Genomic DNA, 16,501 nt, shown 5'->3' with positions numbered 1-16,501 from the left:
AACCAATCTTGCATCCCTAGGGTAAGCCGCACTTAATCATGGCATATTAACATATTTAATACATTGCAGCAATCACCTTGCTCATATATTTTTGTGAAAGTTGCATCTGTGTTTAGTAAGATTGGCTTAGGGTTTTTTTTCTATTTGTGTTATTCCAACTTCATAAAGTGAATTGGGAGGCTTTCTAACTTTGTTCAGGAGGAGTTTGTTTCTTGAAGGTTTGACAGAATGCACTCGCTCCAAAGGAGCGATATGTCTTTTTTAAGAGGAGAATTTTTAAATTATCTTTTTATCTTTCCCCATTGTTGGTTGTTTAGCTTTTCTACTGCTTGAATCAGTAATTGGTGTTTTCCTTAAAAGTATCCATTTCAATGAGACTTTAAATTTTGTATTGATATGCGTCAAGTTTTGCTTATAATTTTAAAATCGTCTTGTTTGTAGTTTTTTTCCCTTTTTCATTCCTAATGGTATTGACTTATGTCCTTTTCTGGATGCTAAAGATTTGTGTGCTCTATTCATCTTTCTCAGGCTTTTAGCAGTCAGTTCTACTGGGTTTTTGTTATTTCAACGATAGAAACTTACTGATTCCTCTGTGTAGGTGTGTGTTAAAGCCTCTTAAGTTGAATACTTACTTCGCTTACTTTTACTGCCTGTCTTCTAATGTGTTTGTGGCTATAAACTCTCCTCTGTGAACTGTTGGCTGCACCCCACGGATTTTGATACGCAACGTTCTCAATGTCGTTAATTTATAAACAAAGTAACATTTATCTTGTGATTTACCCCTCAACTCTAGAGTTATTTAGAAAGGCATGCGTTTCTGCTGTGGTTAATGAGCCCTGCGTCCACCGGCGCGGCCTAGGGACTAACCCGTCATGTAAGTTGAGGTCCCGCGCTGCGATGGGGCCCGGGGCGCACAGGTGGGCGACCGCTTCCGCGCCGGGTCCGCGCGTAATCTCGCGAGCGCGGCCTTCAGCGCCGGGGCCACGCCCCTCCTCCACGATCCGGGCTCCAGGTGGACGCGGGCCTGAGAGGCGCGAGGTCTGAGGTGCGAGGCGCGAGGCGCCGGAGACGCGGCCCCGCCCGCGGCCTCCGCGGCGCTGATTGGCCGGTGGAGGGCGGAGGGGCGGCGCGAGCGACGGCCGCGCAGACCAATGGGCGTGCGCGCGCCGCCGCCGCCGCCCGCGCGGCCCTGAGGAGCCCAGGCGGCTGCGGAGAGGCGACGCGGCACCATGGGCAGGCTGCTGAGGGCCCCGGGGCAGACTCCGCTGCTGCCGCTGCCGCTGCCACTTCCACTGCTGCCGCTGCCGCTGCTGCTGCTGCTGGCCGGAGGTGAGCGGGCGGCGGCGGGCGCGCGCTGGGCAGCACCGCGCCAACAAAGGGCTAGGCGGTCTCGGCTGGCGGCGGGGCGGGGCGGCCGCCCGCGGTCCGGGCGCTGCCGACGGCGCGGGGCGGGGGCACGCGGTGCGTGTCCGGGTGACAGGGCCGCGGGGCCCCGCACTGTGGTGACGGCCGCGGGGGGCGAGCGCCGTGCCGGCACGTGCGCGGAGGTGACGGCAGGTGTGAAGGCGCGGGGGGAGGGGCGCGGCCACGGAGCGGCGTGTGCGGGGCGGGTCGCACGAGGACGTGTCCTGGCAGCGCGGCGAGCCCTGCGGGGCGGGGGTAGCGTTGGGGGGGGGGGTTGTGCCCGCGCGTATGGTCCCGCCCGCCCCCCGGGTGCCTGCATTGGCTCCCGTCCTGCGGACTCGGCCCGCGGCGCTCCCCGTGCAGTCAGCCCGCGGGCCCGTGGTGCACACGTGTGTGTGTGTGTGTGTGTGTGTGTGTGTGTGTGTGTGTGTGTGTTTGGGTCCCAGCCGGCGGGGGGGGGGGGGGGTCTCTGCTTGATGATGACAGCAGAGCGGCTAGTGCCCTGGGCCGTGGTGCAAAATCCCGGGGAAGGGCCACTGCCCCTGAGCGCGTCCCTGCGCCCAGCTCAGCGAGGGGACGCCTTCTGCACCATCAGTCCAGGATGAGTAAGGACACAGGTGGTGTGCATAAGAAATGGCATCCGTGTTTGTCTCAGTCGCTGCCCCACCTCTGTCCTTGCATACCTTAAGTCCTCTATGGAAGAAGGTGAGGCTCACCAAATAAGTACTGCTTGTCCATTCTTTCTCTGTGTGGCAGCCACCCCAGAACTGGCCAGTGAAGTGAGTCAGGACCGTGCCCAGCTGTTATGGTGCCTCTTCCTGGCTAGCCACAGATCACTGTGGGCAGCTGGGCTCCGTTTACCCCCTCTCCCGCCTCCGCCCCCGGGGCGCGCTCTCCGTGTGCCTGTGAGCACCCCTGTGCTTGGGTGGCGTGTGTCCAGCAGCGTGTCTCCCTTGCACACCGTAGTGCAAGGACACACAGACATGCAAGCAAGTGTGTGTGGTAGGGTGGTGGTGCTGGACCATTTCTGTTACAGCTGCCACTCCAGGGTGTGGGCCACGTGACAGATGCTGCCGGGCAGCTCCCCAATGGGCGTCTGCCGAGGGCTCAGGGATCCCTGGACTCAGAGCTGCTGATTAGGGGAAGGGTGGGGTGGGCTGATGGTGGAAATCAGAGAAGGGTGTTGGGACCAAGAGCAGATTGCGGGGGAGAAAAACATGGGGCTTATTGAGAGGCCTTGTGTTCCCCACCCCCTTACGATACAAGCCTGCTTCCTTCACCTGGTTCTGAGTCCGTTTGGGTCAGATTTTCAGTTCTTTGAGGCTGATTTCCAAATCCTTTTCACGTGCCTTCTTTTTCTCTCCTTTTCACTGGGAGTGATGGAAGTAGCAGAAAATTATAGGTGCTAGAGGAAAAAAAATCACAGGGAGTGTAATTCTGAAAGTTAAAATCAGGTGGGGGTCTCAAGGCAAATGAGTTGTTAAACGCAAAAGCAATTATACACGGAATGGTTAGGCCTCATCCACTGTTTCGGTGGGCAAGCTTGAACATAAGTAACTCTCGTAATTAGCTAAAGAATTTCCCACTGCGAGAGCTTTTGAAAATATCAAGGTCTATATAAAAGAAAAATAGTCATCAGAGGGAAAAGGAACTTCAAGAAAATGGAAATGTTTATTGCAGAAAGAATGAAAAACCAGATTCCTCTTTTTCACACACAGCTTTTCAGCACCATTATCAGAACCTCTTTTAATTCCTATCAGACTGTTGGGAAAGATAGACAAGGACAGACTGTGACAGGTGGAGGAGAGAGGTTGAGAGAATGGGAACCCCGCCTAAGTCGTGCAGATGGTCGGGAATAGACCCAGCGCATTCATCGGACCACAGTGCTCTGCGCAGAGAGCTTCACCGACTAAAAAGTATTTTATCCCCAGAGGTGGGAAGTCAACAGGACTGCTGGTCAGACTTCCCCTGAGAGGGCACATGCAGGTTCCTTGTGGTCCAGGCTGGTCTGGCCAGCAGGACCGAGGCCACGTGGCTGCGACTCCTCTCCCATCACACCTCGGTTCAGCTCGCAGAGACACCTGTCGGGTTTTGACGAGGCAACGTGTGTTTGATCCTCCAGCGGTTTTGTGGAGGGTAAACTTCCAAGAATTCTTAAAGTCAGTTGTGCTTTTCTAAAACGGCTGAAGTAATGTCTTTCCCAGTAGGTAGATAACGAGCTTCACCTCTTGGCCGTCTCAAAGACCGCTGCTCTGGTGCCCCGGGAACCTGTACAGTTTTTGTCATGTAATTATTTCTCATCAATTGACTTTTTTCTTCCTGGACTGCGTGAGTTTTTCCAGATTCCTGTCTTGTAGAATTTGGTTCCCCCAACCCTGAGGATACCAAGTCTGAAAGTAGACCTGTTGTATCAGCTGGTATTTTATATAAAACTTGCATTACGTTTTCCAAACAGTGGTTATTTCCCCGAGGGCAGAGGCTGTCTTGTGTTCATTTCTGTGTCTCCAGAGAGGGCCTGGCACAGTACGTGGCACAGAATGGGAACTCGGGGGGCCGCATTCCTCTGAGCAGTGAAAGTCTAATGCAGATGTTAGCTCCAGTACGATACTGCCGCCTGCCTGAAACCAAAGTAGGTCCTAATTAGCAGCATATCTGATTGGCAATATTATATGATTCTGACTATTTAAAAATTAGAAAGTAGCTCTTAACCTGAGTACCGTCGATCGACGAACTATTTCCAAACATAGGGTCTGTGCAGAAATAGAAATAAAAGGGCTTCTTTGTGAAATGTAGGGGGCCACTTTACCAACTTGAGGTCTTTCAGGAGAGGAGCCACCCTGTGGTTTGGGTTTCTCGTGGGGACCCTGAGCAGAGTGCTGGGAGGAGAGGGTGTCTTCAGGTCTGGCCTGTTTCCTTGCTCCTTAAGTCCTGTGAGGCATCCGTGCCATCCTGGGTGCTCTCGTCCTTACACATCCTTTGGATGAAGGGCACATAAAGAGTAGTTTTCTGGTCTTTCTTTACGGAGCACCTGCAGGACCTTTTTGTGAGGAGAAACCAGCTAATTACAGTGCTTCTGTTGGCTGGTTGTTTGACCTTAGTGTCATGAGGCCTCAGTTATCTCATCTGTAAAAGAAAAGGGTGTTGATTTATTCGCTCTCGAACATGTCTTGAGCTCCTGTGACATTTCAGAGACTGTTGAGGCCCCGGCAGAACACAGGTGAAGCTGACACAGGACGCTCGACTCCGTGCTCGCTGCCGAGTGAGGGAGGCTGTAAGGTGGTCTGTGACAGTTCAGTGAGGAAGGTGCTGGGACGCGTCCAGAGGCGATGTAGTGGTGGGTGCCCCGCTGAGACCGTGGGGGCCGGGGTGGCTGCTCTGAGCTGAGGGTGGAAGCAGGAGTAGGAGTTAGGCGGGTTGGTGCAGGTGACCTGACGCGTCACCAGCTTCTTGTTAAAGGCTATTTGAGACTCTCATGCTATCTATGTTTCTTCCCATTAGTCTTAGTTTTTTCCTTCAGGTCACATAGAATAACTGATCTTTATTATTCACATCAACCTTTTGTTTTAACGCATTTGAAGATATCATTGTCGTTCTTAAACATTCTCTTCCTGGCCGAGAATGTCCCGGTTCTCTATCCTTCATGATACTTATGATTGTAGACTGCAGTGTGCTTTTTGCAGTGCAGTTTATACGCTGCACGGAGCTGACCACTGGGTGGCCTTTGCAGGCTGGAGGAATTCTTGCCTTGCTCTACAGATGAGGAGGCCAGGGTGCTGGTGGGGCAGACGTTCTCCTGGAGTCATTCAGCCAGGAAGCCAGGGTGCTTTCCTGCGCCACGCGCTCTTGCTGTGTCTGATCTCAAGACCTGTTTAATCCTCTTCAGCACACTTGTTATTTTGTTACGCCCCTTTCCCTGTACCCTGGACTGCTTTCCTTACGAGATGTTTTATTCGTGGCCCTGTGTTGTCCAGCTGGTGCGTAGCATACGAAGTCTCCGTCCCCCCCAGACACGTTCTCTGTTTTTTGTTTTTTGGGTTTTTTTTTTTTTGCGGTACGCGGGCCTCTCACTGTTGTGGCCTCTCCCGTTGCGGAGCACAGGCCCCGGACGCGCAGGCTCAGTGGCCATGGCTCACGGGCCCAGCCGCTCCGCGGCATGTGGGATCCTCCCGGACCGGGGAACGAACCCGTGTCCCCTGCATCGGCAGGCAGACTCCCAACCACTGCGCCACCAGGGAAGCCCTGTTCTCTGTTTCTGATAGAACTCATTTCTGAGTCTGAAAAGCCCTTGTGTTCCTTAGCAGCCGCTCATTGTGCGGGCACACACAAAGCTTAGGGTTTACTACTTCATAAGGTGCTTATAAGGATTAAAATTCAGATAACGCTTACAAAGCATTTAGCACGTGGCACCAGTAGTGTTATTGTTTATCTTTATTATTAAACATCACTAAAAATTTCTATGAACTGCTGTTCGGCCACGTCATAGTGCGCTATAGGCGCAGAGTAGGAAATAAGTCCCGAAATTCCCTCTTTCTTACATCACTGAATGTTCGTTTTGGAAAAGAAAATTTGGAGGTCATTTCACCCACTTTCCTCATTTTTTGGACGAGGAAACTGAGGCCCAGCTTTCCGGAAGACTTACAGCAAGTTAGTGATATTTGTGTAATTAGTAATGACATTGTGAAACCAGCAAAGAGGGCTGTTTCCTGTTCTTAGTGAATGGGAGTGAGAGAGAAGGAAAAAAAGATGCCCTTTATTTTTGTTTTTTGTTTGTTTGTTTGTTTGTTTTGTAAATTAGAGAGGGGTCCAAGATTCCAAACAGACGTATCATTACCAGCTCTGGATGAGTTTGACCTGTGACCTCACATGGTTTTTGGTTTTTTTTAAAAATATTTATTTATTTGGTTGTGCTGGGTCTTAGTTGAGGCAGGCAGGCTCCTTAGTTGCAGCTCATAGGCTCCTTAGTTGTGGCTCGAGGGCTCCTTAGTTGTGGCTTACCTGCTCCTTAGTTGCAGCACATGGGCTCCTTAGTTGTGGCATACAAACTCTTAGTTGTGGCATGCATGTGGGATCTAGTTCCCTGGCTAGGGATTGAACCCAGGCCTCCTGCTTTGGGAACGCAGAGTCCTAACCATCACACCACCAGGAAGTCTCTCACATGGTCTTAAAGACTGTGTGTCGCTGAAACACAGATCACATTCTTAATGCAGTTTTGGAAAATGTTCAGCCTAGGATAGGAGCCTGCAGAACAGTGTGCGCACAAGGTCCAGGGAAGCAGGGCCCCTTCTCCGCTGCCCTGCGCCCGCACAGCGTGGTGGAGAGTGGGTACTCAGCAAATGTTTCCTCCCTCTCTCCCGCCCATCTCCCCGTCTCGCCTTTGCCCCTGCTACAGGGAAGGAAGGCTAAGCAGTTTGGCCTTTTGGAGATGAGTACAGCATCTCAGAATCGCCTCGCAGCCCCCTGGCGTCAGGAGTGTCCCTGAAGCCCCACCCTCACCCCTGGGCTCTTGGCTGTTGGAGATGGGTCTCAACCCTGTGCCGCTCTTCCTTCTTAACCACCGGCTTTCATGTCTGCAGGAACATCCCTGGTTACGTGTGCAGCCGGGTCCGAGGAGCCTGGCCCAGAGGGCCTCACCTCCACCTCCCTGCTGGACCTCCTGCTGCCCACTGGCCTGGAGCCGCTGGACTCGGAGGAGCCCAGCGAGGCCATGGGACTGGGGACTGGCCTGGGAGCCCCTGGCTCTGGCTTTGCCAGCGAAGAGAGCGAAGAGTCCCGCATCCTGCAGCCGCCGCAGTACTTCTGGGAGGAGGAGGAGGTGCTGAACGACTCTAGTCTGGACCTGGGACCCACTGCAGGTAGCACTCTCCCCTAAGATGTGGGCTGCTCACAGCCGCCAGGAGGCCTGGCACAGTGCCAAACAGCCCTTTCCTCCGCCAGATCATCTCCTCTCCCTCTCGACCCGCGTTCACCTTCTGCTGTCCATCTGCACCTCAAAGCCAGGTGTCTGGGCTCTGAGGGTCTTATTGGCCCAGGAGGCCATTTTTACTTTTGTAATACTTCTGTGCTCATGTAATTCAGTGTAATGCTTATAGGCTGTGGGGTAAAGAATGTTATCCCTGTCTTCAACATGAGGAAGCAGAGGCTGAGAGAGGTGAAAGCACACCTGAGGTCATACAGCTGTCGAGATGATCAGTGCTGATTCAAGCCGAGGTCTGTCCAAGGTCTCGGGTTTTGTTTGTCTTTTCCCTCTTCTGTGCTGTATTGTCTCTGTTGAAGGTTCCTGGAGGTCAGCAGATCCCGTGTCCCTCCTTGGGTCTTAGAGCCCCACAAGGCATTCTAGGTGCCCTTCCCTCGGCCCTGCACCAGAGCTGGGGTCTGGCTCACAGAGCGAGCCCGAGGCCTGGAGCCAGCAGCGCACGCAGCTGTGGGCTGATCGCAGGTGCAGCAGAGCGTGCTCACCGTGCTTCCAGCTACAGCAGCTGTGCGAACGTTCTTGGCCGGCAGGAGCCCGTTTTTAAGCACTGGACTGTCAAACTGTGTGTGCACATGCATGGGGTTGGGGTGTTCCAGAATTTAGCACTGATTTTCCTTTTTTAAATATATAGTATTTTGGGGCTTCCCTGGTGGCGCAGTGGTTGAGAGTCCGCCTGCCGATGCAGGGGACACGAGTTCGTGCCCCGGTCTGGGAAGATCCCACATGCCGCGGAGCGGCTGGGCCCGTGAGCCGTGGCCGCTGAGCCTGCGTGTCCGGAGCCTGTGCTCCGCAATGGGAGAGGCCACGACAGTGAGAGGCCCGCGTACCACACACACACACACACACACACACACAAATATATATATATATATGTATATGTATATGTATATACATATATATATAGTATTTTGGACTTATGTTCTGTAATTACAAAAATGATACATGAAAACTGTAGAAAATATGACAAATACAAAAATAACACAAGGAAGAAAATCCACCCATGACGTCAGAACTGAAAGATAATTAGTGCTAGTAGTTTGGGGTACATCCCTCCAGTCTCTCTTATATGCAGATTGGAATCATTTTTTCCACTTAAAATATTTCTGAAATTTATTTTCACATCATTAACTATCTTTTATAACTTGGTTTTCAATGACTGCGTAGTGTTTCTTCATGTAGATCATGACCCTCAGTATGAAACGGTTCCCTGTTATTGAATATTTAGTTTGTTTCCAGTCTTAATGATGCTACAAATATCCCTATATATTTTTGCACTTTTCTGATTGTTCCTTAGGATAAATTTCTAGAGTAAAATTGCTAGGTCTAAAGATGTATCAATGAGCGTCCCACCCAGAAACAGAAGACACAATCAAAGTAAGGTAATCCAAGGAGGTTGTGGTTTGTTTTTTTGTTTGTTTTTTGACAGATCCTCCTCAGGTTTATTTATACAAATAGCACAGGAGGACACCAGCCCCATGCAGACAGCAGCCCACCGGTCACACCAGTCCTTCTGTCCTCACGTTGGCAGATAAAGGCCTCCACTCTGTAGCCTCTGTGGGGGCCTGGGCACCCTTGGGAGCCGGAACTGGAGCCGCGGCTGCACCTGCCGCTGCAGCCTTGGCCTGGGACTTTGGCCAGCAGAGCCTGAGACCCTTGGCGATTGGGCACGAGCACGTTTCCTGAGCTTGGGGTGAGCAGTGTAGGCAGGTTGACTGAGCTTGCGGGCGCGGCCCTTTGGGATCTTGGGCTTGACCTCCTCGGGCTTTACGAGAGCCTTGATATCCTCAGCAGCGCACTCACGGCCTTGGCGTTGCTGGCCTGCATCTTCTTCTGGCCCTTCTTGTGCTTCTTGGCAAAGTGTGTGTTCCTCAGGAACTTGGGGTCCACCCCCTTAAGAGATTCGTGTCGTTGTGATTGGGGTTTCTTGATGCCGTTTCTGTGGCATTTTCGGGACTGGTTGTGCGTGGTGTGGTTCTTGGGCTTGGCCACGTTTGCACCGGGGCCCGCGGATCCCGAAGCGCCTGGGGCTAGAAGAGACCAAGGAGGTTTATTTATAGACCAGTGTACTTACCAGGGAATGGCAAACCCAGAGGAGTTCAGGGATGCCAGCAGAGGAGCGCTCAGCGCCCCACACCCACGGGACAAAGAAAGGGACACATGACAGGAGCCTGCGAGGACAGAGGGGTGGGGAGCAGTGGTCCTGACACGCGCAGTGAGGCGACGGGGAAGAAAGTGGAAGATAGATGCCCGGCCTCTGGCTCCTCCCGTCTCCTGCCAGGGTCCCCGTTGCTCTCCTTCCCTTGCCTCTGTGGAGGAGTCCAGGCAGGAAGCAGGGATGTGTCCCGGTTCGTGTGATTCACTGGGTCGGTCCCCGGGCAGAGGACGGGGTGGAGAAGGGTGGGGAGTGTGCGTGGGAGTGGGTGTATCCGACACAGAGGATGAGGATCTTTGCACAGGCTCCTGTTCCGCATTTCCCAGGTGACCTCCAGAAAGGTCGCTCCAGCTTGCGCACCCGTCAGAGAGGGAAATGCATGCCAGATTTTGACCCCTTCCCATCACTGAATTTTGTCACTTGGAGATTTTTGTCAATTTGATAGGCAAAATTATAATGGCCTTTGATTACTAGTAAATTTTAACTGAAGCATCTGTAAGTGAAACCCGTACACACTGAGTATATTATATTCATTGTGACCGTTTATCTTTTTTTTTAATTTGAAGCAAGGGCAAGTAAGAGCAGGCTTTGGAGTCGGGCAGGTTCCAAAGTTCCAGCGCTGCCAGTCAGTAGCTGTGTGACTTCTGGCAGGTGACACCCTAAGCCTCAGTTTTGTCTTGTAGGAAATAGTGTCACAGTGTCCTGAGGTTTAAATGCAATGGTACGTTTGAAGCGCTTAACACGTCGTTAAGCACTCTGAAGATATTAGCTAGTATTATTACTTTTCCTTTTTTTTTCTGTTGAGGCTTTAATGTTTTTATCACTGTACAAATCTTCTTATGAAAAAGATACAACCTCTTGACAAAAATAGAAAATTTTTTTCCAGTTTAGTAATTTTATTTTTATTATAGTAACATTTGACATGCATAAGTGAGGATTCTTAAAAGCTTGGACAGTCTTTCTTTTGAAATGTTTTCATGTGTTTTTCTTTATGTTTAGAAAAGCCTGTCCCTCCGTGAGATAGACGCTCGTTTATGTCTTGTATTCTTTTTCAGCTTAAATTTTACTTGTAACTTGCTGCCAGCTGTCATCTGTTTGCGTTGTGGTGTAGGGTGAGGATCGAGCTCATCTCCCCATGTAGCAGGCCTGTAGCTACAGCAGTGTTCCTTGATAAATCTGTCCTCTCCTCGTTGAAAAGAAGTGCACTTTCCCCTCGCGCTAGACAGTGCTGTGTACTGGGGTCTTCCCTTTTGTCCAGACTCGTGGGATTTTAGTGTGAGAGTAGCCGTCATCGTTCGAGAGCCTCGGTCTGGAGGGAGCAGCTGTGTGCCACCTGTCCTCGGATCCCAGTGGGATGCCCCTGGGCCTGGATGGGCTCCGTTTCGTCTGCCCACTGCCCCACCCCCGTGCATCCCCCCTTCTTTTTCTCTCATGTCGTTTCTCTTCTCCCAGTGGCTTCTCTGGGGCTCACTGAGTGTGGCCAGGTCCTCATGCCAGCTCCATGCGGGTGTGTTTCCTGTGTCTGCTGTTCACGCCTGATAGTTGGGGACGTGCATGCCCTGGGAGTGGGGGGCGGGGAGGGCTTAGTCCTTGCTCCTTTCCTGCTGCTCTGTTTGCCCACCGTCCTGCCCTTTCCTCAGCTCAGTCTTCTCCAACACCCCGAGGAGATGTGTGCAGAAAGGGGGCCAGGGAATAAAGGCCAAACGTCTTGGCGCTGCAGAAAACGCCCTTGACAGTCTGGCCCAGCCTTATCCCCGGCCCCATCTCCTCCCCTCCTGCGACTGCATCGTCTCATTAGCCTGTTGTCCGCCCTGCATGGCAGACGTAGGACTGATGCACAGGGACGCCAAGTGCTTTGCCCAAGGTCACCGCTGGTGCTGGTGCGCGATGGGGCTGCATTGAGAATCAGTGTCTTCTTACTGACAGTGGCTCAGGCCCATCCCCCAAGCCCGCGACGCCCTTATACCCAGTCCCACCTGCTCAGCGTGTTCCTCTCCACCACGACTGCCTGCTGGGCTGTGTCCTGCTTCAGCACTTATCTGGAGAGATGCGGCCTCTGAGAGGCTCTCCAGCTCCCCCAGGTGACGGGGCCACTGCAGGTGGCTGGGCTGGTGGTGCTCTGGCCCAGGGGCTGAAGTCCAGTCTGTGTACCTCTCAGCAGGCCCTGGGCTGGATGGAAGGCACACCGTTTCCTAATTCATCCGCCAGTGGGGACGTCCTTGTGCTGGCGACGGCCCTGAGGTCAGTCTGCTCGTTCCTGCCTCCGTCTTCTCACAGCGCACGATGCTGTGCTCTGAGGACGCGACAGAGGCAAAGCGTTCGGGCTGTGGGGCTGATTTGTACAGGAAGGGATCGTGTGTGCCGCTCCCCCCCGCCCTCTGCTCCCAACCTGGGAAGTCAGAGGCTTCCCGCCAGGGGTCTCTGGGAGGAGGGAGGGCATCACTCGTGGCGTTTGCTGCTCAGGTCGGGGGGGGACAAAGAGAGAGGCCTGCTAAGGGCCTGCCAGGGTGGGGAGTCTGCCCAGAGTTCAGTGCCAACCTAGCAGGCCCCTGGGGACGGGGGTCGCTCCATGCAGCAGTGGCTGTGAGGGCTGGGGGCTGTACTGCAGACGGTCCAGCCCCAGGGCAGGTTCTTTAATAACCAGGACATCCGACCCAGGAATTGAATGCCAAGTTGTGCCAGGCGCCAAGTCAGGTGTTGTAGAGTGTTCCCTCCTTTAATCTTCGGAGAAACAGTTAAGTCTGTATTGTTACTCCCACTGGACCAGTGGACAAACTGAGGCTTACAGAGTTTGGGTAACAGCTCCATGAGCGTAAGAACCAGAGTTTAAACCCGAGTTGTCAGACTCCAGAGCCTTGGCTCTTTGTGTCGTGTTGCCTCTCAGCTCAGCAGTTTTACTGGAGACCAGCAGTAACGTCTTCGGTTTTGTGTAGGACTTACCACCATTTTTTCATAGTGTTTTCTCTTTGCTTAGCTCACCGAACTTCACAGCCGCTCTGTGGGGTCAGCAAGGCAGCACTTACTGTCTTTGCTTCACACGTGGTGAAACTGAGGCCAAGAAAGCTTGTTAGCTTTGCCCGAGGTCACACGGCTTGTGTGCGGCAGAGCCGAGTCTGGGCTCAGGGCCTCCCGAGCAGGTCTTGCCCTGAGAGCACATGGGTGGTGTGTGTCAGAGAGGAACCAGTGCCTCTGATTGTCACTGGAGCCCTGTTCTGCGTCTCCTTCTAGTTCGTTGGGCCTGGAAGAACTGGAGCTAGCACCTTTTCCTCCTGTAGCAGCGATCCCTGGGGGCCCGACGGCAGAGCAGCTGCCTGGCCAGTGATGAGGGCCGTGACCTTGTGTGGGTCCCTTTTCTAATCTTGCCTTCAGTCTCCTCATCTGAAAGTGAGACCATGGGAGTGATAGATTGAAGTCTTTTCCAGCTTTAAAATACTATGATTCTCTGACATTTCGGGTGGGAAGAGTGGTCTCTACAAAGTAGGGAAAAGAAATGGAACGTAAATCACCACTCTCCCAGCTAATCAAGCCAGCCTGAAGCCTGATCAGTTAGTTCATGGAAAACTGCTAGTGACTCGGAATAGTTTCCCAGGTTACCTCTCCATCCCCAAACTGCCCTGCTGCCGCCTCACCCCTTTCACTTTCCAGTCTCCTTAGTAACATTCTCTGCACGCAGCCTTCATCTTCCCAGTGAGCAAGCTACTTAGTGTGCTACAGGACAAGAGATGACTCTCTGGAACCCCAACTCAAACAGACCCACAGACCTGTGTGAGAGAGGGGTGTGTATCGGCTTGTAAGGGATCGGTTGTTTCCCGCCCAGGCAGGTGGGGTCCAGGTGTTGAAACGGCATCAGAAGCTGCCTCAGCCCATCGTGCTTTGCGTCCCCTCGTCGGTGCACTCTTAGGCGGTCGTTCTCTGTGGTAGCTGCGCGAGGCCCTCCATCACTCTGCTGTCATCCTCCTGTCACTTAGCAGCCCCAGCACTTCTGGGGAAGACTCAGGTGGAGGCTCATTGGTCTGGTCTAATCTGGGTCCCGAGTCCCCATGGCCCCACACTTTGGGACCAAGAAGAGGGAAGGAGGGCCCCCCAGAGGAGAATCAAGGTGCCATTAACAGAAAGGGGGATGAAATGATGGCCTCGAGTAGGGTCATTCCTAAGTGCTTACGTTTCCTCAGTCATCGTCACATACAGTTCTTTTTTTTTTCCCTCACGGCGACCTGATGCAGCCTTAAAAGCAGCCTGAGTATCTCTGTCTCATGGCGGAGGCGACTGGCTTAGGGAGGTTCACGGGTGGTTTGAGGTTGTGCGGGTGATTGGTGGCAGAGTGGCTCTCAGCTCTGAGGTGTCTGCTTCAGGACCCGCTCCTTCTCTGTGTGAGCTCCTCCCTCACGGTACTTCAGTTACTGTTCGTCTGGAGTGAATTTGTGGAAACCAGATCATCAAAGCAGCTGTCTGCTGGGGTGTGGAAATGGTTTCAGTACAGCGGTCTTGTTGGGTCGTATCTGTTATGCAATGATTTGACCTTCCGGGTCACTGCCCACACTTCAGGCATGTTTCCTGACAGCAGCTGGACACCAAAAAAAGAAAGGAAACGCAAAAAGCTCCGTATTTTTGATTTACGCTAGTAAGTTTCATCGTATGAAAGTCAGAAACATGCAACAAGTTACAAAAAAAATTCATAACTCCATTACCAACCCAGAGTCTGGGCACAGCGACATTCTGGTGTGTCTCTTACTGGACTTTCAGATAAAATACGCTTTTATGAAAAATGGAATTCGAGGGCACAGATCTTGCGGTTTCACTTACGCACATCTTTCCCAGGCAGCAAACACAGTTCTCCAGCCTCAGCTTTGAGGCCGAATTGGCATCCCAAGTGTGGACGGGCTGCCCCTGCCATGTGAAAGCAGGAGCGTCCCATGAGCCGTGCCCTGACAAGAATCCTTGACACTGAATCGTCATGAGCGTCCTTAATTGTTGCCTTAGCGTGCGTTTGTGGAAGACAAGTGATAGGATCGGGGTGTTTGTCTTCACAGCTTTTTGTTCATGCTTTCCCCTCCAGACTGAGGCCCGATTTCTGTTCCCATCAGCAGCAGGTGGAGTGCCTGTTCCCGCGCTCACCCGGTACCGAGTATGGTCCTTAAATGCACTCCTATGTTGTCAGGTTGGTAGTCCAAAAGGTTTATCATCTGGTTTAATTTACATTTCTTTGATGACTACTGAGGTTGACCATTAAAAAGTCATGTTTAATTTACTGGAAGCTTCCCTTGCACCTCTGTTTTATACAAATCTATTGTGAATTTTGTGAATGTTTTCGTAAATATTAACAGTTGAATAACTGGCTTGCGTGTTGCACTCAGGGGACGGTTTTCAGTGATTTGACATTAACCTAAAGGGATGTTTAAAGTGATCTTTCGAGGCCAGTGGCCCTGATGCCTGTTTTAATTCCTTGTCTTAAAGAGAGGAATCAGTTCATTACCGTTTCAGCTGAGGCCGAAGGTCACATGAGAGGATGGCCACCCTGGAAGGCAGAAATAACGTCCGGTGCAACCTTGATAAAAAGGGAAGAAGACCTACAAAACTTGGGTGACATATTAGCAGGAAAAAAATGCGACATGATCTATTTAGGGAACAAAAGCCAGCACTGTAGTGAGATTAAGAGAAAAACAAAAAGGCCTAGACGCAGCTTACGTGCCGACACTGGGTGAGTTAAGAGATCTTCCTTTACCCTCTGATCCGTTAGCCTCCGGTTAGTCAGTCGTGTTCAGTGTTTAACAGTCCCTTCACCAAACATTTACTGCATGCCTACTCTTGATTTCATGACCACCTTAAAACTGGCGAATCCAGAATTTTCACGAGAGGAGATAAATGACAAGGAAAAGGGTTGAGAGTAAGGAATAATTACGGTTATGTAGCCCCAGGAAAAGAAGGCTAAACTGGGGCAACTAAGAGAATATGTAGGGTTTTTCCCCCCTGAGGAAGATGCTTCCCAGGTTCTCCTCATTTAGCAGATAAAACAGAAATGGGCTTAAGTTGTAAGCGAACCATCCCAGTCGGGTTTAAGGAAATTGGGGAGAAAAAAAGCCAATGACACAGAAATGTCTCCCTAAGGAGGCCAAGACATGTTCTTGAAGAAGATTGCAGCCCATTTTTCTAGACGTTGTCTAAAAATTCCCTTCCGAATGATTTGCCCTTATGCATACGTAATTCTGCCATTTACAGTCTGTACAGTTTTATTTGTGTTGTAATAAAGATAAATAAGAAATTCGCTCTATTGAGTTACCATTAAAGTAACTTACAGCAATGCCATCATGCCTCGGCCAAGGGCCAAGGCCCAAGGCCCATCAGGGAACCTCCCAGGTCCTTCTGCTGTCAGGACCCTGGACTCCTCGGGGTCCCGCCGCAACTACACCTCAGCACACACCCGTGTGCCTGGCTGTGTGCTGAGCTCTGGGATGCAGAACCTGCACGTGACTTTCAGGGGAGGAAAGAGTGCCTCGGTGGGCCCAGGGTTGTGCATCCCTTATGTCATTCATTTTAGCCTCACGTTCCAGAGTGGTGGCTGTGCGGAGCCCCCGGGCCAGTCACCCAGAATCCCAGCCCCCCTTGCAGAACTCTGAAGCTTGGCCCTGGCTCTTACATGTCACCCAGGCTGGTGACCGAAGCCCAGCTTCAGAGGATCGGGACCAAGGGGATGATGCTGCTGCGTCAGCTGAAGCTAGCTCTGGCGCTGCCTGGCTGACCGGGAACGTGTCTTGAGAGACTGGCTTCGACCACACGAGAACCTGAGGTTGGCAGCTTCACAGCTGCAACAGGTCTGGGCCTCACCACGCAGAGCAAGTGTCATCCTTTCTCTGAGCTTTGCTCTGCATCTGTGAAAGCAGGGCTGTGGGCCTGCTGATGTCACAGGACCCCACTCTGGAATGCGCAGGCCTGATGTTCCCCAGGGCTCTGGGGAAGATGTCGTTTCCAGCGGAGCC

General features: G+C 52.2%; 1 protein-coding gene across 2 annotated transcripts in view; it reads left to right on the top strand.

The window, feature by feature from the left end:
* Positions 1–1,164: 1,164 nt before the first annotated feature.
* The window catches only part of PODXL2 (podocalyxin like 2), a 31,935-nt gene continuing 16,598 nt past the window's right edge, over positions 1,165–16,501 (top strand). Inside the window, exons 1-2 of one of the 2 annotated variants that reach the window (XM_073787795.1) lie at positions 1,165–1,329; positions 6,978–7,256. In XM_073787795.1, coding sequence (XP_073643896.1) covers positions 1,230–1,329; positions 6,978–7,256 — 379 coding nt within the window. In that variant the 5' untranslated portion in view covers positions 1,165–1,229. The remainder of the gene's footprint in view (positions 1,330–6,977; positions 7,257–16,501) is intronic. The other variant, XM_004322297.4, reaches the window with a different exon arrangement.

Source organism: Tursiops truncatus, chromosome 10, assembly GCF_011762595.2.
Source record: "Tursiops truncatus isolate mTurTru1 chromosome 10, mTurTru1.mat.Y, whole genome shotgun sequence".
In the NCBI taxonomy this organism is placed as follows: Eukaryota; Metazoa; Chordata; class Mammalia; order Artiodactyla; family Delphinidae; genus Tursiops; species Tursiops truncatus.
Note: the sequence above shows the minus strand (reverse complement) of the source record. Positions and strands in the feature narration are given on the sequence as shown.